Genomic DNA, 25,025 nt, shown 5'->3' on the forward strand with positions numbered 1-25,025 from the left:
GTCCGTAGTTTAATTCTTTCCCCCTTCGTTCAGTGAGCAGGGTACTCATACCTACCTCGTGACCAATCCCAATCCCTATTTCCGTACTCTGTACATCCGTTACAGTATAGAAAGACAACCCCATGGAAACCAGGTACATAGTAACGATACAGCCCCCCACGGAAACTGTATATGCCATCGACGCCTACCTAATAAGAACTCAAACCCAGCCGTAATACTCCATCCAGCTAACGCTAAGCTAAGCTAACCCATAGAACTCTAGCTAGCTAATCCTCATCAACAAAACCCAATCCAGACCACATCCACGGTATCATAAACAAGTCAAGTCAATTCTCATGGAGAAAGAAACATCAATGCCACCGAATAAGTTGTATAGGCTGGCGCCAAACAAGGAGAAAGAAACGGGAGCCGGAATGAAGAGGAAGAAAGACTAGATCTGGAAAATCTCACCCATTCCGACTCCGGCACCCTCAGCACCGGCTCGACTATCGACCAGATCCAATCGCCATCCGTGCCAGTCCTTGAGCTTGCGCTTGATTTCACGGACCCATTCGACTCGTTTGCGGGCTTCTTCTTCGGCTTGGGCCCGTGCGAACTCTGCTTCGTCGAACTCGTCGTCGAAGTTCTCTTCGGAGAGGAGCTCGAGACTGCCCCGTGTTGCAGGTGGGTGGTGTTGCTGGTTCGAGCCGGCGCGGCCACGGTTTCCGTAGAAGGTGTTTCCCCCGGTGAAGGCGGCGATGCCGCTGGAGAGGACGGTGGAGAAGGAGGAGTGCTGGTTCTTGTTGTTGGCCATGCTGCGGCGGCGGGCGTGGTCGGGGGTTCCGCCGATGAGGTCGACGTCGTCGAAGGTGTTGGCTGCAGAGGCGGCGGTTGAAGCAAGGTGGTCGGGCGCGAAGGGGGAGTGGAGTTGGTGGTCACCGGCGAGTTCTTCACGGCGTTCTTGCCAGACACCGCGGCGGAGGTCGAAGACTTCGCCTTCGAGGTCGCGAATGCGGCGCTGCAGGCGAGAGCGCTCTTCGTCCTCCAGTTCGTCGAGGGCATCGTCGTCGGTGCCGCCTTCGCCGGATTGTCGTTTGCGAAGCGCCTCCTGCTCTTCCTTGAGACGGAGGTTCTCGTTCTCGACGTCTGCCAGTCTCTTCCGGAGCACGGCGGCCTCTTTTTCAATCTTCTCCGTCTCGCGCAGACGGGTTTGGTGCCGTGCTTCGGATTCCTTGTGCAGGTTGCCCATTGCTTCAAGTTTCTTCTCCAATGTCTCGGTTTTCTTGTCTGCTCCGGTCTTCTCCTGCTTGAGCTCTTCGATCTCCCGCTGGAGGTTCTTGATCAGCGTCTCCGTCGAGGTCTTGTCCACGCACTCCTTGACTGCTTTCTCGGATGCGCGGGTCAGCGCGGCCTTGGTGTCAGCGAGCTCGTTCTGGGCCTTCTCCAGCGCAGATTCACTGCCAGACAGCTTGTCTTCCAACGCTGCTATTTGCGCCTCATGAGCACTGCTCGAGGACAGCTGCGCGCGAAGATTCGAGATCTCCAACTCCATAGCTTCAATGGTCGCCGACTTCGACTCCAACTGCTGCACCAGATCCGCCGGCGGAGACTCCGACGGGGCCGGCACCGAAACACTAGCATTGCTCCTATGCGTGCGGGTTTGCAGATGCGAGTTCTGTCGCTGCAGCGACGCAATTTCTGCTTTCTGTCGTATACCATCAGCCCAATCCCACTGGCGTAAACAAGAACAACACCAAACTCACCAACTCATCAATCTCCGCGACCCTCTCCTCCGCCTTTTGCAACTTATCCTTCAATTCAGCGACATCAACACTCGCCTCCCGCAAATCCTCCAACTGCTCATCCGTCTTCTTCCACCGCCCCGTCGCCTCCTCCAACTCCTTCTCCAACCGCTTATTATCCTTCTCCAGCTCCTCAATCCGCGTCGACTGCTTCCGGTACACCTCCTGCACCGACTCCCCATCCGCACTCAACGGCGGCAACGACGGCGACTTCAACATCGCCCCAGGCGACGGCGACACGCTACCCTGCGACACTGACCCCTTCCGGAACGACGACGACCGCATCTTCGACTGAATCGACAACGAAGGCTGCCTACCGTGCGCCGACCTCCCTATCGTAGCAGGTTGTGCTTCGACTTCCGGACCGGGAGACGTCGGCGCATCAGACGTAGGCGCATCAGGCATAGGCTCGCTCGCTCCCTCAGCTTCCACTTCCTTTTTATCCTCTGCCGCAGCTGTCTGTTCCTCATTCTTCTCTGCACTCTCATCCAATCCTGCTGCTGTCTCTGTTCCTGTGCCTTCAACCTTAACCTGCTCCTTCTCCTCCTCCTTCACCTCCCCCCCTTCCCCCTCTCCAGCAGCCGGCGATGTCGGTGTCGGTGTCGGCGACGACGACGACGTAACAGCAGCAGCAGCAGCAGCAGCACCATCCTTCCCCTGCGTCAACTCCTCAACCTCCGCAACAGCAGCAGCGGCAGCGGCAGCCGTGGCCGCAGTCGTAGCCTCCTTCGAAACATCCCCACTAGCAGCCTTCTTATTCGCCTTTTTTTTCTGTTTTTGGAGTTGGGCAACCTATCATTCAGCTATTAGCATTGCTATTGTCCACACTTTCTGTACATTAACCCCACATCTCCTATGAATGCACATATTGAAGGGGGTAGGTAGGTAGCTGCTCTCTCCCCGCAAACACCACCGGCGAACAGCGGGGAAACAACACACCACCCAACCAAACAAACAAACGTACCCTTTTCTTCGCAGCCGCTAGCTTCTCGGCCTTGATGCGCTCTTCGTCATCGGCCATGGTGGGCTGATAGTCACAAGGGACGAGGATGGGAGTTGGGAATGAGAGGAGGAATTATGGTGGTGATGATGGGCTGGCTGTTCGGGTCGGGACTCCGGAGCAGGCTGGAGGCCAGCTTGGCCGCCGGTGGGGTGCACGGGCCACTCGGGTTGCTATCGATCGATTCATTGATTAATGGCCGAGCTATGGGCATAGTTTACAGGTCACATCTTTAGGGAAATAATATCTACGGTGATTCAATGGATATAGTAATGCTTTGAAAGAGGGATCATGTCAATCAATTTGTAATAAGTACAGGAAGGAACAGAACAATGACAACGCCGCTGTGGAACCTGCCCGAGCGCCGCATGCGCAGCACTTCATCGTCGTCATCATCATCATTAGAGCAGCCGTTCAATTACAATTAGGGGCTTCCTCCCTTCCGTGGCCGATTATAACGCCCCTAGCCGGTGCAAATGCAGGTTGAATGCAATAGACAAAACGATTACGCCACACGCAAGCCGACCTAAACGAAAACGCGCGAAAAAGGAATGGTCGGTTGGGTTGAAAGAAGAAAGCGGAGAATCAGACCTCCATCGAGTCGGCGATTTCCTCGCTCATTGCCCGAACGGTGCCTTTGCTGCCCGATCGGGACCGGAACTCCTCGTCGCTCAACAGGTAATTATCGTATTCGTCCACGACCGGACGCGTGGGTTGTGTCCCATTGGCGTCCTCGTCGCTCTCACTCTCCAGCTCAATGCCCTCACCCAGCCAGTAGCGAGCCCGCTTGCTCGAGCTGAGTTCGGGAGTCATGTATCCATCGTCGAACATTCTCTTCGTCGGCGGCGTGGCCACTCCCTCGCTGGGCGTATGACTGAGGATCGGAATTGCTCGGAGGTAAAGATAACAGACGCGTTTCCGCAGTCGGTTAAAGAAAAAGTAGTGGAGGCTCCAGATCGCTCCATCATCCGCATCAGACGGGTCCTCGTCTGGCGAGTAAGAATAGAGGGAACACTCCTTAAGAGACATATGTTCGTCAATCACTCTCCACATTCTCGGCCCCCATGTAGAAGACGCGCCCGCGTTGTAGGAGCCCGAGATCGTTACGGGCGATGGAGGCGTCAAATCGATAGCTTCGCGCGGTCGGAGGTTAAACAGGGTGGAATCGATCGTGTTCATGACCCGCTTCAGGTTCCGTTCGCGATGAAAGTCAGACGGGCGCAGAACATGCGAGAAGTCATAATCCGGATGGCTGGCGTTCAATGTCGCGATCAGATAGGCAAAGGTCCGTCGACTCGAATGGTCACTCATGGGACCAAAGGGACTGGACCGCGACAGGTTAAGCGACGCCGCCGCGTCCGATGCGTTGGGGGGTGACAAGGAAGCCGACAGGCGAAGGACCGATTCATATTGAGCCTCGAGTGATTGTTCGATGTTCTTGTACAATTTCCGATCGGCGCGAGCAGCCTTCGTGGTGTAGAGATCGCAACCCCCCATGATATGACAATCGGCGGTGTCGAAATTGAGCGAACTCGTCACATCCTCGAGCTCGGGCAAGGGAAGAAACTAATTGAGGTCTCTGTCAGTATCATGCCACCCGAAGCACGTACTAGCGCAAAGGGACCTACCTTCATCTTCGGAATTGCGGTGAAGAGTCACCTGAGATAAGAAATGCAGTGAAAGATAAGCGGATGACGCCGTGGTCGGGAATCAAGAACAGAGGCTGTTGCACCCAGCAGAAACAGTAGATGCTGCAGGCCTGGGTGAAATAACCCGGTTCTTTGTCTCCTGAGACGTCACGAAACCGGCGATAAGAGTGAATGAGCTGGCAGGTGGAACCGTTGCTACGGTGGCAGCAATGAAGCGAAGAATAGGCGATTAACAGGCGGGAATCACAGGCCCAATCGCCATAGCAGACAAATGTGAGACGTATGGAGATGGAAGGAGGCTGTGAATAAGGAAAGGGAGATGGACAGCAGCGATCGAGCGACCTGGGGGATGATGGATGGCCCCGGGGGAGATGCGCGCTGCGCCCCGAGGGGGCAGTCCGGTCACGTGGGGCCCCGGTGGTCGGCCAGTGATATCACGCACCCACCTCACGGGTTGCGCACTGAACCAAGGATGGCCGCCCAGATAATGAGGCAACTTCCTCCCTCCCCACCGAGTAGTGGTGCTCCTCCTCACAGCAACCCTTCTTTCGCTAAGTGGCCGAGGACTGCCTTGGTTTCCTGATCCTGAGCGTAGCCATGGTAGTATTAATTAGTCTCTGCAAACAGTTGCGACAGTAGAACAACGCTTATGTACGTCCAACGCCAATTTAGCAGCCCAGCTTGCCCAAAGCATAAAACGAAACATCCCAAGCAATATAAACACAGAAACGCTCGCTTGCCGGAGAGGCGTCTACATAATCTTCGTGACAACGTCTTCCTCAACCTGAGGCGGCATTAGCTGGCGTCGACACGATGACAGTGTTCGCGAGAAGGCGAGGGGCAATAAAGGGACGAATATAATGACAGGAAACAAGGCTTGAAGAAGGGCATTCGTAGGATGGATAGGACATGGCGTGGAGGTGGTCACGATTCTGGGGGCTAGCAGGTAAAGGGGCGGGCGGGAACGGAACGTGGCCATTGGGATTCAGGAGGCCGGTGAACAGGACAACGAGCTAGGTGTGATGCATCCCAGCTCCGCGCCTTCATCACCCGTCCCATCCTGGGGGTTCCAGAAAGGGGGTCATCAAGAAACAAAAGTCGACTCACCTCCATATCTTCCAAACTATCCTGCTGACTGATGCACCTCAACACATTCTTCTTGCTGCTCTCCTGCATCTCCCCGGCCAGCAAGAGCTCATCCAGGATGAAGTAGGCCTTCTGAAAGTTGAAGATGATATCCAGCTCGCACACATTGCCATAGTATTTGTCCATCTGTTCGACGTAACGATGCACGACCTCGAGGGTGATCAATTCGTTATCGGTGGAAGCGCAGCCGGCGATGAAGAAGAGGGAGGCATAGCGACGGTAGACGACCTTGGTGTCTGGGGACGAGCAGTCAGATCGGGTCCGGTCGGGGGTCGGCCACGAGCTGCGGGGGTGTGCCTGAGTGAGGGGGAAATTGATCCAGCTACCGACCTTTGTATTCGAGGAAATTGCACATGCGGGTGCGACGCGACAGAACCAGCTGGGTCACATCCTTGATGATCTTGGCCTTCTCCTTGGGGGACAGAGTGGTGAACCATTTGGCAAGGCGCTGGAAATTTGCTCCATTAGTCTGCTTCCAGCCGGATCACAGAGTTGGGTGGGCCACGAAACGAACCACTTTGCCCTGCCTCGACAGGAGGATCAAGTAGCTGGAAACAGAGGTTAGCGCATGTCCGACCGGTGCAACCACGGATCAATCTCACTGGATTGCCATTGTGCGAGTGGAATGGATAAGGGGTGATGTGGAGGAGAGGCAGAAAGGCCACGAGGAGTTGTGGGAGGAAGAGAGAGCCGGCCGAGCTCTGGAGAATTTCTTTGCACGGGCCGCCCGCCTTGCCCCGCTGCAGGGGTCGGCCAGATTCTACATCTACACTATACAAGTGTAAGGGAAGGACATGGAATTGAATAAGATATTTGTGATGATAGGGAGAAATTCAGCTCAGCTTGAGGTGATCCAAGGAATTACACCAATTCTACATCGTCACCACGGGCTTCAAAATAACCACAATTATCCGTCAGCCTCCTGGCAGAGCGAGCGACAGCCTCGCACTGAGCCTTGCAGCGTACATGTGAATCATTAACTGACCGTCACAAGGAAGAATACACCTTCTCAATGATCTGTACTCTGTATCCTGAGTTCAATATCATGATGTGGAACAGTACCTGGATGTTGTAGATATCGAACCGTGGGGACACCACCCATCATCGGTCAGTCCCGGGCATAGTAGACAATAGACAGCAGACAGATCTCTGTTGTAGAAAACAGACTCTAAAGAATATCTTCTAGTCTGAACACCTAGACCTGGGGTAGTCCAAGTACTCTGTATTCCTTGTCCTGTCCCAGCATAAGCTGACCGCAATCCATATGTATTCTTGTCGGGTCTTAGTAGCAGTAGTATGAAATGTCCGTGGCAGGGAGCCATGACAGGCGCAGTTGTACGACCCTACATCCCTTTCAACCCGACAACACCCCAGCAGTGACAGCAGTGACAGCAGATCGCACCCACAAGCAGCAAAGCCAAGGTGTTCGCATGTATGTACTCCATACAGCAACCAGCAGTCACCACCCTTGTACGACCAGCATACTGCACACCACACTACACCACCCTCGTAGCAGCCAGCCTAGGTATGTATCTAGGTCACACAATAACGAACGTCAGCGGTGGGTGTTAATCAGGACTCGGGCCGGCCCATCCATCATCCAAACACACCGACCGACCACCACGACAGCTGTCACTCTACCTGCATCATCATCACCATCATCATGCTTCTCTTTCTTTTTCTTTGTCTCAAATTTCTATCTCATCTCACCTCACCTCCTCTTCCCAAGCCTCACTGTTTCCCTATCCTTCGTAGCGTTCCTCGAAACAAAGGACCGATATCCCCGCCCGTGCAGAAAACCCTATGTAGCCATCCCAACAGAGTAATCGACCCTGATGCTGGGATATCCCGGAATGCAAACCCATTCAATACCAAGATGACACGTTCCAAACTGTCTGTCGGTTGCGACAGGGGATATCCAGGTACGATGGTCGATGACAAGTGACAAGTGACATCTATCTATCCGGGCGATTCCGTCTTGTTTTTCTTTCCTTGGCTTAGCTTAGATTAAACTGTTTTGAAACCCGACGGACTTAATGTGTAACACCACCACCACCACCACCATCAGCACCATCACCATCATCCCTGGTCGGTAATGCATACATACAGCAGGTATGTATCATATGATCGTATCCCAAATTCAATCCTCAAGGCATCCTTTCTTTGTCTCTCTCTCTTTCCCAGAGCAGCAAGCGACATACACGCACGAAAAGAAACCGAAACCAGAGATAAGGACGATAGAATGGAACGAACTATACCCACCGAGCTCGATTAAAAAAACCCCTCTACTCCACTATAGGCACCAGATTCATATCCAACCCATCCAGGATCTGCCTCTGGATCAATCACAATCCCAAACAAGGAACATCCCATCTTATGGATCTAGATCAGAATCCAGACCAGACCGCATCGACCTCCTCAGCCACTCATCCCACCCACGCCACCCCTCCCAACTCCAAGGAGGATTTCAAATCGATAGTACGGACTAGATAGCCGCAGGTCTCACAACCTAATCGTACCGATAGCTTGACGCTTCAGCCACGGTTCCGCAAACTTTAGTTCAGAAGGATCAGGATCAGTTCGCGAGATGCTTACAGTTACTGCAGTGGACTCAATCGGGGGTTGATATCCGTGCTGAGTGGAGGGGTGCCTGACCCCGTCTGGGTAACTTCTCCGACACTCGTACTTTGAGATCATGTCAGGAAATTCCAGGATCATGGCAATTGGCATGGCACAGAGGTACCTACCCAAAAGTGGAGCCCCCAAAGCCAAAGGTCAGGATGGGTGGATGGATGGGTACGAATGCTGTGACAAAGTCCTGGTTCTTGTGTCGGTGACGAAAAAGGTACCTCCAGAGACTCCAGACAGCGGACGGCCATCCGGAAGGTATCTCCGACGTGCCCTACACCCTATAGATGTATCATGTATCATGCATGTATCATGTACCTAGTCAAACCCAGTAATCGTAATGCAGCACGACGGCGATTGAGTTGAGGGGTGGATCGGGCCTCTGCCCGATTAGCGCCTCGCCTCGAGGGTCAGACCAAAAGTACTGCTAGTACCGGACTGCATAGGATGTTGGGATGCAGCTAGTTGATACATCATCCGTCTCGTCCTTCAGCCGCACCGTCGGGAGCGGGACGGGACCAGGAGCAGCACCCATCTACCGGAAGAGCATGGAGTCGAGTGGCGGTGCTGCATTGCTTTTTTGGGGCCTGACGAAAACCGGGAAGCCCTCAAGCGGTTTTGCTTTTGCGAGGATCTTCCGACACATGCAAGTGGCAGGGATCTTACCCCACGGTTGCTTAGCGCATCCCTAGCTTTGGGCCGGCATCGCGCGCGACGACACTATACGAACTCCACTCTACTCTGTACTAGTACTGCTTCCGGAGTAGTTATCGGGCTATCCACCGACTAGTTCTTCATCACCGCTGGGGCGCGGTGGCGGTCGTCCTTTGTTGGGATTTCAAACCTGCTCACCCTCTTCAGGGGATCTACTGTCCAGGCTACGATCACGCGGCAGACTCGGCCATTCAAACTTCCATTTCATTCATGTAGGAGGCTCAATTGAGATACCAACCGGCCCGTTCCCAGACCCATCGTCATCCTTCAAATCATCCCGCATGAACAACCCCTCATCACAGTACCGGGCATGTCATGCATAAGCATTCTAATATCCGCGAACAATCTGCATAACCCCAAGCACTCCACCCAGCATCGCTCCCCCAGAAACAACAAAGACAAAGAGAAGCGCCATCTCATAGGGTCCCACCCCAAAAATCCCAAAGAGAGTAGACCAAAGCTGGCTTGAACCCCTGCCGCCCTTGGCCGTAGCCGTATCGTCGACGCGGTATGCCTCCTTTCCAACTCGTTTGCCCGTCCGCGGGATATACTTGAACTCAAACCGGGTGCGAGACTTTCGCTGTACGACACCGCCATACATCAATTTCCGGAGGGACTGCATGCGAGTCAGTGCCTGTGCATGATGGGAGAGATAAGGGCCAAACTTACTGTAATCAGTAGTTCTTCCAAACTGGGTAAAAGCCGCTGGAGCCACGCCACAGCCACAACTAGTACACAATGGCTGGAGAACAACAGATATGCAAGGAGCCCTGGCTTGCCGAGCTCCAATTCGTCACAGAGCTCGTCACCATTGATCCACCGGCTGCCAGCTTCGATGAACGCCTTGGAGATATGGAAGGGTGTCGGGAGGTTCGTCACACATTCCACAAAGTTGAACGCCACCGTTCGCGAGGTCTCAGTGGTTCGGAGCTCGTGCATAAGGAGGCTTTCCATCGTACACTTAGCCCGTTCGACGCTCTCGAAATACGATGTGGGTGTCCCCAGGACGAAGCCCACATACCGAAAGAGGGCAATATAGTCCTCGACCTCATCGGGAGTAGGTTGAATCCCAAACTTCGGTAGTTGCAGCCACATAGGGTTGCAACAGAAGATAGCAATGGAATGAATGGAGTCTAGAGTATTGACCGGCACTCCAAAGCGCTCGATATCAAAGTAGTCCGGCCTGGTTCGGCAGAGCTGTAGGATACGCTGGCGTACAGAGGCATGAAGCAACCGGACTCGGACGCTTGCGATGTGCCCTTCCCCTCCAGGCCGGATTGAGTCAATGCCATGGGTGACTTGAATCAACCACTGGAAGGTCGAGAGCAGCCTCCCAAGAAGCATACGGGTGGAGAAGCCTCCAGTTCGAACCAGGACCTCGACCACCCCCGGTGCCGCCTAATGAGCGTCGTTAGACTCCCCGTATCATACTGGGGTTGTACAATAATGAACATACCGAGTTTTCCGCCACAAACCCTTGCAATGCGAACCCCACGATGTTCGCAATGGCATACCGATAGAAGAATCGCTGGGCTCGTGCCAGCTGCTCCCAGTTCACCCAGTCGGGCACCGTGTTGACTTCGGCCCAGAACTGAGCCAAGATCTCGTCGTCCCCACGGTGGTCCCGTAGGAGGACGTAAAGGTCATTGGGCGGTGCGCTGGTTCCTTTCAATTTACTTTCTTCCATCAGGGTAGCTCGAATAGCTTGTAGTCTCTCCAACGCCAGGGACGCAGAGGTATCATATTGCTGCCGCAGCGGTTCAATCTCTTCCTTGCGGAGATGGTCACTTGTCCAGATGAAAGAATACCCCCAGCTACTGACCCTATCGCCAGGCTGTGGGTGGGAGGAGAAGGAAGCCATAACGACGAACTAACGAGCAATGCTTGCGGGGTTTGGAAAAGAGTGATTGTCCTATAGATCAAGGCCAAATCATTGATTGATAGTCGACTCATAGTGCCCCTCGCCTAGGATTTATACCGCAATCCAGGATACCAAGCTGGGATCTCGTCCCATTGCAAAGCTCATGTAACTGGATGGATCGCATAGCCGGTCCATGTCATGGATCTGGCCTCCGCCAGGATCACCATAGCAAAAAGCAACCAGTCTCTAGCCACCCCCTCACGTTCGCCCGTCCTTTTGGTACGCGATGGTGAAAGCTACTAACGATAGATCCTGCTCCGGGCGGATGTTCGAGCCCAGTTCCGTGGCTGCGAGGCGAGACACCTCGTGGGACCCACCGCGGCGCCCCGGCAGAGACCCAATGATAGGATCGCGATCAGATGTGATCGTTCCACTATGGCCAGACCGACGATCACTGAACATGGGCCAGCAACGGAAATGGAGGGCGAAGAAAAAAGCAACAAAGCGGACTAGCTCTCAGGCCTACCCAGAGGCGCCAATCGATGTCCTTGGGCCCCGTTATCATGATGCCCAATCGTGCTAGTACTCCTGCTAGCCAATCCTCCGGGGGAGGTTTCCAAGAATAAGGGAGACCGTGCTAAATCCCGGGAACTAGGACGAGATCCGACCTCCGGGCCGATCAACCGTCAAGATCCTGAGGCCACAAATGGGAGCTCCAGGCGCATCCAGGCAGGGATCGTCAAACTCATACAGCGCTTTGGTGGTCATGGCTACCGGCCATTGCTCGGTGAAGCCTCCAGCCCCAGTGACAAGACCATCCAGGCACTAGTTCCGCGGCTGGGTAGCGGTCGAATTTGGCAAGTTTAACTGATGTATACCAAGTGCAGCCATCTTGCGGACCTCCGGTATTGCAGGTTACCAATCGAAACCTTAATTCGTTTTTCTTGCACCATTGAAATTTGAGGACTGGAGATGGAGATCGCGAACATGGATGATCTTATGGACCCAAGACGTCACCAGAGTCTGAGGTCTGGACCATCGTCCGACCACCTGTAGGGTCATCCCGGTCATTAGTATGCTCCTGTTGCCAGGCTCTGTAAAAAGTACGTCAAGCATTCGCCTGCATATAAAGTCCTGTTGATTTGCCCCAGTTGATGTCCTGTCTGTATCCCCATCACTCTTATACACAGTTGCTTCGTTAATCTTCCTTCACCTTGTATCCAAGCCTGTGCAGTCAGTGGCAGTTGAAAATGGCAGTCACGCGAGCCCAGCAGAGCATACTCTCGCCCAAAGTCAAAGTAGTCCGGCAGGATACTTCTCTGACTATCCGCCTCCCTGATATGTTCGTACTGTTCCTATCGGGCGAACCAACTGTGAATCAACACTATGAGTGTGTGAGACAACAGTCAGAGTCATGGATATCCAGGTAAATATCGTCAACATACCTGTATTCTCTTTCTAATCGAACATCATCGTGGCAGGGAGTGTTCCTTCGATGAGAGAGCCCAGAGACGTCTACACAAGTGCGATTTCGCCTATTTCTGTTCCATAGCAATGCCAGAGGCGCAGCCCGAGGAGTTGCGGACGGTCATTGACTGGGGAAACTGGGTGCGTTCCATCCACGGCACATAACACTGCAGAGTAGTTCACTAACCAATGTCTTTCGAGGGACAGGTCTTCCCATTCGATGACCGTAAGTATCAACCCTCGGGCGGACTTTCTGATCAAGGCTGAGATTCTGTTCTAGTTTTTGATAATGGACAGCTCAAGGATGATCCAGAAAGGGCCGAGGTACTGGTCGACAGTCTGCGAGCAGGTATGGCCGAGGATGAACAGCTACCAGTTCCCGCAGACAACCCTTTGGTTCGGGTACACAATTCAGTATGGCATCGGATTTCTCTGGTATGTTGATCATCTCCTCATTGGAAGACGTACATTGATATAGAACGGTGTTGTAGGCTCGCCCAATCGGTATGTAGTCATTGAAATTGTTTGCACTCTGAAATGATAGCTCACTTTTTGCAAGGTATTCGTCGCAGGTTCGCAGAGACAATGAATGAATACTGCACCGGATGCATGGACCAAGTTCGGTCGTGCTCCAAGGGCGAGTTGCCCTCGCTTGAGAGGATGCTCGCTTTGCGTAGGCAGTCTGCGGGCGTTTCGCCCCTCTTTGCATTGGTAGAGTACGTTACCGTTTGTGTTACTACTATTTGGAGATGCTGATGCCAAGATGTGCAGATATGCTCACAAGCTCGATATTCCGGACTTTGTGTTTGAATGTAAAAGCATTCAGGAAATCGAGCGAATCGGCATTGACCTCGTGTTGCTGTAGGTTGCCTCAAACCCACCAGTCGGACTCTGCTGATGTGTGCTAGACAAAACGATATACTCTCATACTGCAAAGAAGAGGTTAGTCATCTCCCAGAGCCAGTGATAATGCAAGGCCAAACGCATGTTACTCACATCCAGACACAGAAAGAAGGCGTAAGCCATAACCTGGTCGCTATCTGCCGTCACAACGGTATGCCAGCGCAGATGGCATTCAACCATGTCGGAAGCATGCTCACCGAGCGCTATCGAGACTGGTACCTTGCTTTAGCAGCACTGCCAACATGGGGCGAACGGATTGACGCTGATGTCCAACAATACATCCGAGGCATACAGAACGTCGCGCGTGCCAATCTCCATTGGAGGTAGGTGTTGGCTAGATGTTTGCTTTGCGTCCGGCTTTCACTAACATTATCATCATCACAGTTTCCGCTCGGGACGTTACTTTGGCAAAGCAAATGACAAAGTGCGAAAGACCGGCATGGTGACAGTGAGAGGTCAAAGCGCCGATTTCAAGTTATCAATCATGTGAACGGGGGTGGGCCTTTGGTCGGATTGGAGTTTTGCAAGATACCAGTTTTCTTTTCTTTTACTGTTTCTTTTCTCTTGTTGATCTCTCTTGCACTCTCTTGCATGGCGTTCCTTTTGGTCAGGGGTGGTTGGTTTTTGCGGTTGATATTGAATATGGCAGAAGTATCAATTGGTAGTATTAGTAGACTGGCAGGATAGCCGGTCAAATAAACAAGAACGATGTTCAGTTGATGTTTGAAAGTATCTCATCCGATGCATCTCTGATGCTTTTCTGAGGGGGGAACGGAAAGCGAAGATGCGCCGGTCACGTTGCCAGAACTTACCAGAAACGGAAGCCATCACCCCTCTCTCCTTTCTCTGTAACCTTCTTTTTCTCTTTCTTCCCCTCTGGCTCCTCCTTAAATTCACCTTTTAGTCACACTCAACCCTGTACATACTTCTCACTGAAGGCAGAGGCGCCCAATGGACTAATCCAGAGGAAGTGGGAGATACCTGATGTGAGGTGTCTTAAGTCTACTGCTTGACCTAAGCCATGACAAGACAGTGACTGTGCACAATAACTAGCGCGCATTGACATCGACTACTTTCTACTGTCATGTCAGGGAGCAGAGAGGTGTTCCATCTATTCCACAGGCACCTTATCTAGGCGCACCTTCATAACATAGATGCATTCCGTACCTTCGTCCATCGAATCATCTCCCACCTAAATCAACAACCGGAGACAATGGTCTTCCATCTCGAAATAACGCCCTAATATTCTCCAAACTCTCTACCTCCGCCCTCTGAAAGGCCACATCCGTCAAGCCGCCCAGATGCGGCTGCACCACGACCTTGTCGCTCTCAAGGAAGTAAGGATTCACCTTAGGCTCATCCGGGAACACATCTAGTCCCGCACGAGCAACCTTCCCAGACTCAAGAGCTGAAATAAGCGCGACCTCATCAATTACAGCTCCTCGGGCCGTATTGATGACGAAGACACCGTCTTTCATAACGGCGAATTCAGCAGGGCCAATCAAGCCCGTTGTCTTGTCGTTTAGCGGGCAGTTAATGGAGACAATATCAGATACTGCGAGGAGCTCATGGAGCGAGTTGCAATATGTAAGACCGTACTGGCTTTCTATCTCTGGCGAAAGCCGGCGACGGTTATAATAGCAGGTTTTCAGGTTGAAGACCGTTGCTTTCTTGGCGAGATACTGTGCCGCGGTGCGATTCATCAACGATCAATTCAAAGAGCGAGGGTAAGAATACCCAGAGTAACGTTACCTTCCCAATAGCCCCAAGACCAACGATGCCCAATGTTAAGCCAGAAGGATCTCTTGCCGGAACCAGCTCGGCGCTCCTCCACAGTCCAGCACGGACTCGTCGCTCAGCAACGCTGGTGTTCCTTAACACAGCAAGCAACAGGAAAATAGCCATATCAGCCGTAGCCTCTGCGACGGCATCCACCGTATTGCAGAACCAGATGCTCTGGCTTGCCATCCACTCGACGTCGAACTCATTGTACCCCGCACTCGCGGAAACGATGATACGGCAGTGAGGCGTCAGTGCGGCCAGCAGGTCAGCGTCGAATGGTTCGTAGGGCGGAGTTCCCATGCGAATAATAAGAGCACGGATGGGGCCATTGGCCGCGATGTCCTTTGGTAATAGGGCCTTTGTTTCGATGCGGTTTGTAGCGGCGAGGACGGAGAAGTTGAACTCGGCGCTGAACTGGGTGAGATAGTTGGTGGGGATATATTTGGGGGTACCCAGGCAGACGACTCTTGGTTTGGACATGGGGAAACTTCGTGATTGATCTATCTTCCTTGTTGTCGCTTTCTCACAATCTGATATACTCTAGGGGTGTTCTATCGTGATAACTGCTGCACACGGACGATGCACTGAGGGCCAAGTGGGTGAAGCTCATCTGATAACGCAATAGAGAGAAAGGGGATGGTTTGGTTGAAGATAAGAGACTGCGAGAAGTGGGGGTGGGGAACTAGATTCCAACCGTCTCGTCCACGTTGTATATCAACTTGCACCCCCGGACCTTTCCCTCCCTCATAGCGTGCAGGCCCTCGATCACGCCATGCAGGCCATTGAGGCCCTGCCGCACCGGATGAGGGACCACCCGGCCATCGGCCACCACCTTGGCTGCCTTCTCCATCCACTCCTCTGCGAACGCCCGATCCTCTGAAATCGCCGGAATCGTGGTGTCACGATAAGTGAACGCCTTGCCTGCACACGTATACGCCAGGGTCCAGCGACTTCTCACGTCCTCGCGGGGAACCTTGACATCCAGGATCGCGGTATAATCCCCTCCTTGGGTGCTCATTGCCCTGCCACAAAACGCCGCCGTCTCCTCGGTCGAAATCGTGTCCATCACCAGCATGAGCCGATTTTCTGTATACTCCCGGATCTTCTCCGCCGCCCCGGGTTCTTTATAGTCAAAAACCCTGTCAGCACCACGACTCTTCACCAACTCCTCATGGTCAGGCGAGCACGTCGTGATCACCTCATACCCCGACAGCTTGGCGAACTGAATCGCAATAGTTCCGGTGGCTGAGGAACCACCGTAGATGAGAATGGGTTCCGGCTGGGTAAGAGGATGATCGATAGGCGCGAGTTGCAGACTTTGGTACAACGACTGGCCGATGGTAGACAGGCCGACCCCTAGGGTTGCTGCCTCCTGGAAGCTGAGTCGCTCGGGGATGGCAATCTGTAGGTCTCCCAGCGCCAGGGCATATTCCGTGAATGCCCCATCTTCAGGATGTGTGGGGTTGCTGCCGTGGATGGTGCCGCAGATGCGATCCCCGACCCGGAAGGCTTTCTTGACGCCGGGGCCGATGGCTTCCACGATGCCTGAGTAGTCGCAGCCGACAGTGACGGTGGGCTGACTCCGGAGGACAGCCTTCCAGTCGGTAGGGTTGAGGCCAACGCTCACGGTCTTGACCAGGATGCAGTCGTCCCGCAGGATCGGCATCGGCCGGTCGCTCACCACCGAGATTGTCGCAGGGGCTGTCACGGCCACGGCGTGAACCATGATGCTGAGGAGTTCAGTCAATTTGGCTTGCTTGGTTGCTTGAAAAGAAAGAAGGGATAGGGACAAGCGAGCCTCTTATATCTTGCGTGACGTCCGACCACCATCCCACCTAGCTAGTGCCGATCATGCATATCTAGCCCACCAACTAGTACGGACAGTCCCTTTGTCTTGATTCCAAGCCACCTGATGAGCACGTTGGCTTCTGCCTGGTGATTATTCCTTCTTGCACTCTACCCACCTAGCTTCATTGTTTTCGTCGAGCTCCCACGATTCAGGCTATTCCTGTCAACCTTGCTATGCCGTGCTATCAGCAACGACAAAAATATATCATCTATATATCATCTATAGAGTATGTTTATCTCCTGAATTGACCAACAAGTCCAAGAACAGCCAAAGACCCCGCAGTCCTATCCATCACATTTCGTATCCTTGTGTGGATATATATAACTTCACAAACACCCGATAAGCCCTATCACTGGCAGTACACCTCAGCCGTAGGCTGACCACTAACAGAGACCGCTACTGTTATCTCACGCCACGACCAACCTCAGCCACTAAATCATACATAAGAACCAACACAGGAGGGATGAGAACAAAGAACAGCACGGGAACATGCAGCTTCGTTAGGCGACCCATTCCCTCAACCCGGCTATTGCGTTGTAGCTAAAGCTGACAGTAATAAATCATGCACATAGTACATACAAATTACTTACAAGGACTCAAGGTACTCTATACAGGCATGTATAAGATGATCTTAGATGGGTGAGACTCAATGTAAACGAAGATATGGGGGCAAGGGGGGGGGGGGGGGGGGAATAGACTTCCCCGGATCCACAGCCTCTGCAATGAGCTACTTACAAAACATCAATCTCAGAAGTATAAAACACACACAAACCACATTGGATTGCGTCAATATTACAAACTAATCCATACGTAGATAGCAACAGCTGAATAAAAAATACGATTACATCCACTTCTTTCCTTTCCTTACCCAATCCAATCCAATCCATTATTACTCCCTCCGAACCCCGTCCCGTCCTGTCCCATCACCTAAACAAATATCCCAGGATTATTCTTCGAATTAGTAGTAAATTATCGCCAGACCGGACATGTCCGGTTATGGGTGCGTATAGTATTGAAGGTTAGTTAGCCCCTTCAGCCAGGATCAGCGCGCATTTCATGTCGTTTTCGTTCCGATGGTTGGTTGGTTGGTTGGTTGTACTCGACAAGATCGTCACTCGTTTTATTCAATTCCGTTCCGTGCATTATTTGATTTCGTGTCGTATTTTCAGAATCCAGGCTGAGGGTTATCGTCCTTGGGGGTGGAGTCCACCGGCTTACACCTGGGCCATGCTGGGACGAGTGACTCCACGGGCCGGACCAGTGCGGCCACGGAGGTTGACACCCGTCTGGCGAGACGCGACGATCGAGAGGACCATCGAGGCGGTATATCCGGCCCAGGCGAACCAGAGGAATGCCGTCGAGGCTTGAGCCTCCCGGCAGCGCTTCCCACGGTTACGGGATCCGTTGGTGATTTCGTTGCTGAGCGTGTAGGCCTGGAGTAGTAGTAGGATCCACAGTTAGCGTTGCCCTAAAATGTACATCAATGCTTGGGAATCCCGGGACGAGACTCCACTCTCCACTTTTTTGTTTCTCTCTCTTCTCCCGCTGATAAGGCAGAAAATCATGCCCGAAACATACATTGTTGCCGCAGCTGTGGCATTCCAGTTTCGCGGCCAAAGCAATTCCCGCTGTGAGGAAGAAAATTGCGTTGAGCGTGTCGATAACGATCACGAAGACTGGGTGGATGGCCCAGTCCATGTTGATCGACGCTGGGATAAGATAGAAGAGGGTGAACATCGAGAAGGCCGAGACGAACATGGCGTAGTTGACGGTCGCGGGGTTTCCAGCGAATGCTTCGGCGATCATGTTACCGATGAGTGCCATGATGAGCAGAGTCCAAAGGAACTGGTTCAATCCTCAGCTGTTAGTCGGAGTGCCAGATGCTTCGCTTGATCGCAGATCCAGCAAGAGCAGATGGCGCGGCTCGAGAGGGACGACATACCTCCCAGATCCGCAGACCGAGCTGGATTCCTTTGACGACCATTTTGATGGTTCGAGATGTGTTTGATGTGCGTTACGATCGAGAGAGGAGCCTGTGTGGGTTGTCTTCTTGAGACTGTTGATCACGAGCTGGAGAGCACCTTCCTAGCCACCAGGAAGAGATATCGAGAGCTGCCGATCTATTGCAGTGGACTTCCAGATCCGATAGATAAATGACCAACAGAAAGGTTGAGGGAACAATTTTAAAAGCGCGGAATGATCGGGCGACACGAACGATGACGATATGCGGCGGGCAGGGATCTGCTACGTCATGCACCGGCCCGAATCATGAAATCACCACCACAGCTTCGGATTCCACCAACACCTGAGATCGCCGGGAGGTGATGGAGCCTGAGAGCGGTCTAGGTTTTTCAGCGACTGGTATATACCCAAAGGTGCCCGGCCTATCGCAGTTGGGCGCTTCTGCAGCGTGCTCGAAGCGCTACCGATTCATGTCCCAACAGCCCTCATTCAAGTGTTCCATCGCTGTTTGACAGCAGCGATCAGTGTAGGCAACGCCTCCGGCCATCATCACTTCCGAACTCATCCGGCATGAAACATTGATGCCGTCACCCAGGGCTGAGGCAAGCTGCACCAGTCAAGCTTGTGTTGGGAAGTTATCCTCCATCAAGCTCATCAACCAGTGGGACTGCAAACTTTAAACGTCGTAGCGGGAGGTCTTCTCGCATCTCGACTAGTCAGGACTTTGCCCGGCCACTGAGCTTGCTGGTCCGACGAACCACGCATGCAGCCAAGCCCACTGACTCCCGTGTGATCTTTGTCTGGCAATTGTCCTTGTGCATCCTTTTCAGGCGGCTATTGAATGCTCCACCCACACCATGGCTGAATAACTGGCACCACGCCATTTGTACTCCGTGTAGGCAAGATAGTGACAAATAATGAATGATAATCACAAAGGAAGCAGACCAGAGACAGCTATGCCAATCTGCCTGTCCAACGGATAGTCCATTCGACTAAGCGCTGGTGGTACAACCACAACCGAGAGTTGAAAGGCCCAGCCCGATCTAAGATCCACCCGTGGCTGTTTTAAAGACTGCTCGATTGGGCATCGAATCATCTGACTTTAATCTGGTACCTGTAGTTGAATTGGACTGACACCAGTGTATGCAGGGGTGCTTCGGCACATCATACTGGCACTCCGTAGACTATATACTCGATGCATATTGCCCGTCCAGCCCATAGTATTGGTGGACATGGACATGAATCGTCGCTTGATTGTCAGCATGGCTAGAAAGTAGGCGCCGATAGATTCATATTCATACCTACATCTTCTCCGAGAATAGCATATCTCGAGTCCATCATGTCAATCGGGTTGAGTAGAATCAAAACAATTTGTGCTGGGGTGTGGTTTGCATCAACAGGCTGTTCCTAGAGAACCTTACTGTCGTACCTTCAGTCTGCCGTTCCCAGAGTGTGTTTCGAACCCCATCTCGACAGCCAACCAGATGTCGTAGCTGAATACATCAGGAATAGTGATCAAACAGTCAGAGGACTCACCCCTGTGACACTGGGTTCTTGAAGACTCCCGAATCATTCGATGTAGTTCTGTCGAGACAAACCTTCAAGACGCAGGACATATTAGCACTGTTATCACAGACAAGCAGTCCAATCGACAGATAAAGCAAAGGGACCAATTGTCTCTCACCCCATCCAGTCATAGTGGCTCTATGCAAGCCATATATATACCTGCTGAACCTCACCACCGATACCAACCAGACACTGACAGATCACTCAGCCACCCATGACCATCAGGATTCTGGCCCTATAAACGATCACCATAAAGAAAACACACTGCTCATCACATCTAACACCATCCACACATCCCAAGTAATGAAGTAAGCCCACAACTCTCAATTCACGTAATCCACCAGAGGAAGATCAACGAGAACGTGCCTGATGATCGCCAATCAACCTCTTACCCCATCCAGGTAGCCCAGCGACGAGCACGTGAATCCATCCTCAGGCCACACTACACTATAGTCTCTCCAAGCTATACCCCTATACTAATACCCGTAACGGAATCCATGTACTCCGTACCATCAACCATCTATACGCACACACTTCCCACTCCTCGGTATTCGGAGACCCTCGGCTTAAAGCCCACTAGCCTGTGAACTACCGTTGCCGTACCCGCCACTCCAGTGGATTTAAGAGTTCAACGGCGGTTAGTTAACAGTAGTTGGAAGAGCCTAGGTGAATAGTGTTACTGTGTATCAACTCCCCGGATCAGTCATGATGTCATCGGTGTCACTCGGAAGGTGAGTCCGGCAATGATGGGATATCTACTAAAAGATCAAGATACTGATCGTTTTAACGATTGGTAACTACCTCGAGACCAATCCCATCACCATATATTCAATTCAAAAAACATCCAACACAACCATCCAACCCCTACCAAAAACCTGCAACCACCATGCCCGTCCTCCCCAACCTCACCGCAACCCCCTTCACCACCGACCTCCACAACCGCCACCTAATCTACGACTACTCGGCCCAAGACCCCCACGGCAACCCCGAGAAATGGCGCTACGAGATGTGGTTCTACAACGAGGACCGAATCGTGTACGCCATCCACGGCGGGCCCATGGCCGGCCGCAAGAATTTCCAAACAGCCACCTACCAATGCATTCGGCCGGGCGAGCTATGGCAGTGTAATTGGCTGGAAGAGACGGGTACGATTTGCTCGTTGGTGTATGATATCCCCCGGAAGCGGATCACGACGTTGTTGGGGTTCTCCAAGGGACATTGGGAGAGGAGTGAGGCGGCGCATGGGGATAAGCGGAATCCGGAGGATTTGGCGCGGTGGAGGGAGTTGGCGAGGATTGGGTGTCAGACGGATCGGGTGCTGTTGAGTGAGCAGGCGGATGTTTTGGAGGATTTTTGGGGGCCGGGGGAGTTGGAGCCGATTGAGTTGGGTTGGGAGACGCTATAGGGAGGGTAGGATTACGGAGGTATGTGTGCTGCAGGAGGGGGATAGAGACTGGTGAGGGAATGTTTTCGGATTCAGGGTTTTGAAGTATGTTTATTGAACATGTAGATATCCTGCTTGTGCTGAGCGCAAGCCTCTGATATACCCATAGAATTGTGACTTTCTGATAGCATACATGCCATTGTCTCCCCTTTCTTCATAGATGGATTGCTGGAATGCAGATGGACTATGCGGTGCTGAATGCGATGAACCTATCTGAATTGTTTAAGGCTCAAGTCCACGGAACCGGCTTGTTCATCGGGCAAGTCCATCCTCACGCGTGTCCTCGGCTCCCAGTCACTAATGGGAGTATCTCGGTCGCAGCATCAAGGTACAGCTCCTTGTGTCTGCTTGATCCAGTCTGAGGACACCGCGACGCCGCGCAGTCGCAAATAGATCCAACGATGGCCGTGTTAGGCGACTGTCTGCAATATGTTTAGCCTCATATGAGGTATGCGGCTAATTCATCGGATGGACCTGTCGAAGGATCGCGATGCGATCGATACCAGGGTTTCTTCCAGCTAACCCTGGGTGATTTCAAATCTGCAGCGAGTGTATTTCCAAGTGTTCGTTCATATCATTGTTCCCACGCAAGGCGCATTCTACTGTAGATCAAGAACCCTGACTCGATGACGATGAACTTCCCGTGGACGGTGCTTGAGTGCAAACGAGCTCCACTTGTATGTCATCCACATATTGTGGAGGCACACTGTTGTATGATGGAGCTCTGCTGATGATGGCAACGGCAACCTGTGCGGCTTGGTCATTGGCATTCATGTTGTCAATGAACCATGTTTTCCACGGACTGTTGCTAGAACCCGACGTCTGAAGGGTCGCAGTCTGATCGGTATCGGTTTCTTGGGCGAACGCTTGAAAGGGTCAGTAAGAAAAAAGATAAAAAGAAGATAGGACAAGCTCATACCGATGGAAGGAATGGCCGCAACGTCGAAAAGGGGCGGAGGACAATTGGACAGGACAGGCTGATTGACAAGCATCTCACTCAGCACAGTATCCAGAGGATGGCCGTAGTAATCTCCACTAGTAGTAAGGCCATACAAGGCCTGCTTCAACAACGTTTTCAAATCGCTAGAGCACTGTGAGCCCCAGACACCGTCGCAGCCATTGTTGGATCCCGAAGGCGTGCCCGTCAGGTTTCCCACCCGCAAGGCAATCTCGGAGGTTCGATTGGCGTTGATGATAGAGTTATTGATCAAAGCTCCGTAACCCAGCCAATAGCTGACTTTGGTCATAGGCTCTTGGCCTTTGCCTCGGGAGTTGGCATCAAATCCATAGTAAAGGTTCAGGTTCTCCTCAAACAGAGGAGGAAAGGTGAAAGACACCGCAGTCTGGGCGAGAGCATCGAGACAGCTGCCGCTCCAAAAGGAGCAAAACTGGGCAATCACTGGAGATGCCAGTACTGCTAATAGCATGAAGGCATTCAGACCGGATCGGAGTATAGACCCCATTCCAATAAGACGAGCCATTTGGATCACAAACGGTCGGATGTCGTGCTGAGAAGAGTGACCGACTTACTTCACAGGCGCAACAAGGATGTAGAAAGAGCTGACAAGCGGGCGAATCGCATGCTCATAACCGTACTTCGGTGTATATCAAGGTAGATTGAACAGATAGGTGGTTGCTGATGTGCTCAAGGTCGGTAGGCGGTCGCCGGGATCATGCCAGAGACGGTCTGCTAAAGACACATAAAGAGCGCGGAACGATACGGATTCGCAAAACCAATGCCGGTCGGAGCGTTTCGAAAACGGTGTGGAATAGCCTCAATTCGTTATAGTCCAGTTGGTAAACGATAAATAGGTAGGTTGTCTCGCGTTCGCAGCCGCGTCGATCAGGCTCAAGACTCGCAACAAGGCAGTGTGCCGACCGTTTATCTTTCAATCGGGGACAAGGAGGGGTCGTTCAGTGGTGAAGGATGCTGAAGGTTGCCAGATCAATGGTGGAAGAACAGACCGGGTCGGGGGGCTCCGGCGGGTGGAAGAACGAGTTGTCCCTGGCGCCAGGGCCTCTTTAGTGGTGATGCCGAGGGGGAGAAGAGGAGAGACAGGTGGGTGTGGACGGAGGAACAGGGGTTGACTGTCACGGTCGCGACGTAGGGTTTGAGGAGAGAGTAATCACCAGCAGGAGCAGGAAGAGGTGGAGGGAAAAGAGGAGGTGTAAGCATAGAGTAATCACGGTGTGATCCTCAGCGGTAGTGGTGGTAGTGGCAGCGGTAGTATGATGCTGCTGCTCCTGGACAGATTATTATTTTCCAGGGCGTGTTGGTTGTCTTGTCCGTGAAACAAGGCGTGTGGACCCCCCCGAGGATTGGCCCAAGGTGCCTGGCTTTCGGTCGCTCCCTGGCTTCCCAGAATCCTAGAGGCATTCTTGGCGCTGCCCGGTCGCCGACGCTAACTGGCAGCCCCCGCATAACTCACACCGAATGCGGCAATTCCGGAGGGTAATCCCGTCCAGGGTCGCAGCAGGGAGCCAGTCACAGGGCCGATTGGACGCATATTTCGGGACTGGCGCCGCACCTCGAGACTCGTCAGGGGCCAATAAACTCGCTTATGTTCCAGCCACCATCGTAACTTTGCCCCCAGGGGGGGGTTAGGCGGTAATTTTCTGTCCCTCCAGTTACGGCCAGAAAACCGTCTTACTGCTCCGGGCTGGTCGCTTGTCCCCTCTACACCCACTACTATGATTAGTCGTGATTAGTTGCACCTGGTGAGATTCCGATCCTGAGCCAGGGTCCAAGATGTCACTAGGACTAGTAATCTACTCGGTGCATGCAGGTGGCATGTTAGCGGCACTGCTGGGGATACAGTGCTCGCACATGAGAACTGCCGTCGGTCGCTCGTATCTCAGAGCGTCATTCATACCAAGCCCCGTATTGGAACCAGCGTTTGAAGCGAATTTTTGATTCTTATTGCTTGGGAACACAATGATCTTCCGGTTTCAGGGTCTGGTCATTAGTTATCGACTAATAATAATACTTATCTAATATCCATCTGGCGACTCCATACCGTAGCGGCTGCTGACGGGTCCAAATAACTACTAGTAACCGATTATTGCAATTTCTGGTACGCTAACTAGCGCCTTTGGCTCTATTCTGCGTGCATTATTACCACCTTCGTCCGGTCCCTCCGGTGACATCGAAAATGCTTCAAGCGCTCGAATTATCCAGCAGCCCTCCTCCCACATTTGCTCAATTATTTGGTCTACTTGTGTATTATCTGTCAAGAAAGCAGTAGAGTTTCACGCATGACTATCGGCACCCAG

General features: G+C 52.6%; 10 protein-coding genes across 10 annotated transcripts; 2 read left to right on the top strand and 8 right to left on the bottom strand.

Annotated features, from left to right (window-relative positions):
- Positions 1–7: 7 nt before the first annotated feature.
- Positions 8–2,873, bottom strand: BO80DRAFT_379117 (uncharacterized protein). The gene is made up of 3 exons (XM_025716768.1): positions 2,746–2,873; positions 1,743–2,573; positions 8–1,684 (listed from the first exon to the last, which is right to left on the bottom strand). The coding sequence occupies exons 1-3, from the start codon at positions 2,800–2,802 to the stop codon at positions 431–433; spliced, it is 2,142 nt and encodes a 713-aa protein (XP_025576377.1). The 5' UTR covers positions 2,803–2,873; the 3' UTR covers positions 8–430.
- Positions 2,874–3,317: 444 nt separating this feature from the next.
- On the bottom strand, positions 3,318–4,688 carry BO80DRAFT_37552 (RNA polymerase III-inhibiting protein MAF1). The gene is made up of 2 exons (XM_025716629.1): positions 4,410–4,688; positions 3,318–4,347 (listed from the first exon to the last, which is right to left on the bottom strand). The coding sequence occupies exons 1-2, from the start codon at positions 4,413–4,415 to the stop codon at positions 3,367–3,369; spliced, it is 987 nt and encodes a 328-aa protein (XP_025576378.1). The 5' UTR covers positions 4,416–4,688; the 3' UTR covers positions 3,318–3,366.
- Positions 4,689–5,181: 493 nt separating this feature from the next.
- On the bottom strand, positions 5,182–6,189 carry BO80DRAFT_443855 (AP-1 complex subunit sigma; the record flags this gene model as incomplete). Its single annotated transcript, XM_025721391.1, has 5 exons — positions 5,182–5,214; positions 5,538–5,812; positions 5,907–6,024; positions 6,091–6,124; positions 6,179–6,189. The coding sequence occupies 5 exons, from the start codon at positions 6,187–6,189 to the stop codon at positions 5,182–5,184; spliced, it is 471 nt and encodes a 156-aa protein (XP_025576379.1).
- Positions 6,190–9,246: 3,057 nt separating this feature from the next.
- On the bottom strand, positions 9,247–10,779 carry BO80DRAFT_352772 (oxygenase MpaB family protein; the record flags this gene model as incomplete). Its single annotated transcript, XM_025715635.1, has 3 exons — positions 9,247–9,534; positions 9,588–10,316; positions 10,375–10,779. The coding sequence occupies 3 exons, from the start codon at positions 10,777–10,779 to the stop codon at positions 9,247–9,249; spliced, it is 1,422 nt and encodes a 473-aa protein (XP_025576380.1).
- Positions 10,780–12,029: 1,250 nt separating this feature from the next.
- On the top strand, positions 12,030–13,639 carry BO80DRAFT_454210 (terpene synthase family protein; the record flags this gene model as incomplete). Its single annotated transcript, XM_025722059.1, has 8 exons — positions 12,030–12,205; positions 12,261–12,387; positions 12,454–12,472; positions 12,527–12,685; positions 12,806–12,962; positions 13,018–13,099; positions 13,249–13,472; positions 13,534–13,639. The coding sequence occupies 8 exons, from the start codon at positions 12,030–12,032 to the stop codon at positions 13,637–13,639; spliced, it is 1,050 nt and encodes a 349-aa protein (XP_025576381.1).
- Positions 13,640–14,330: 691 nt separating this feature from the next.
- On the bottom strand, positions 14,331–15,411 carry BO80DRAFT_454211 (D-mandelate dehydrogenase-like dehydrogenase; the record flags this gene model as incomplete). The annotated part of the gene is made up of 2 exons (XM_025722060.1): positions 14,331–14,831; positions 14,902–15,411. The coding sequence occupies 2 exons, from the start codon at positions 15,409–15,411 to the stop codon at positions 14,331–14,333; spliced, it is 1,011 nt and encodes a 336-aa protein (XP_025576382.1).
- Positions 15,412–15,613: 202 nt separating this feature from the next.
- Positions 15,614–16,657, bottom strand: BO80DRAFT_352657 (zinc-binding alcohol dehydrogenase family protein; the record flags this gene model as incomplete). The annotated part of the gene is made up of 1 exon (XM_025715631.1): positions 15,614–16,657. The coding sequence occupies one exon, from the start codon at positions 16,655–16,657 to the stop codon at positions 15,614–15,616; it is 1,044 nt and encodes a 347-aa protein (XP_025576383.1).
- Positions 16,658–17,715: 1,058 nt separating this feature from the next.
- BO80DRAFT_472653 (MARVEL domain-containing protein) lies at positions 17,716–18,764 on the bottom strand (the record flags this gene model as incomplete). Its single annotated transcript, XM_025723151.1, has 3 exons — positions 17,716–18,213; positions 18,359–18,625; positions 18,723–18,764. The coding sequence occupies 3 exons, from the start codon at positions 18,762–18,764 to the stop codon at positions 17,995–17,997; spliced, it is 528 nt and encodes a 175-aa protein (XP_025576384.1). The 3' UTR covers positions 17,716–17,994.
- A 2,069-nt stretch (positions 18,765–20,833) lies between these two features.
- Positions 20,834–21,819, top strand: BO80DRAFT_37751 (phenol acid carboxylase). The gene is made up of 2 exons (XM_025716704.1): positions 20,834–21,039; positions 21,097–21,819. Exon 2 carries the CDS (start codon positions 21,195–21,197, stop codon positions 21,711–21,713), a length of 519 nt encoding a protein of 172 aa, XP_025576385.1. The 5' UTR covers positions 20,834–21,039; positions 21,097–21,194; the 3' UTR covers positions 21,714–21,819.
- A 418-nt stretch (positions 21,820–22,237) lies between these two features.
- On the bottom strand, positions 22,238–23,465 carry BO80DRAFT_37727 (uncharacterized protein). The gene is made up of 2 exons (XM_025716693.1): positions 22,672–23,465; positions 22,238–22,618 (listed from the first exon to the last, which is right to left on the bottom strand). The coding sequence occupies exons 1-2, from the start codon at positions 23,231–23,233 to the stop codon at positions 22,362–22,364; spliced, it is 819 nt and encodes a 272-aa protein (XP_025576386.1). The 5' UTR covers positions 23,234–23,465; the 3' UTR covers positions 22,238–22,361.
- Between the last annotated feature and the right edge of the window lie 1,560 nt (positions 23,466–25,025).

This window comes from Aspergillus ibericus (genome assembly GCF_003184845.1).
Source record: "Aspergillus ibericus CBS 121593 unplaced genomic scaffold BO80scaffold_14, whole genome shotgun sequence".
Classification (NCBI taxonomy): Eukaryota; Fungi; Ascomycota; class Eurotiomycetes; order Eurotiales; family Aspergillaceae; genus Aspergillus; species Aspergillus ibericus.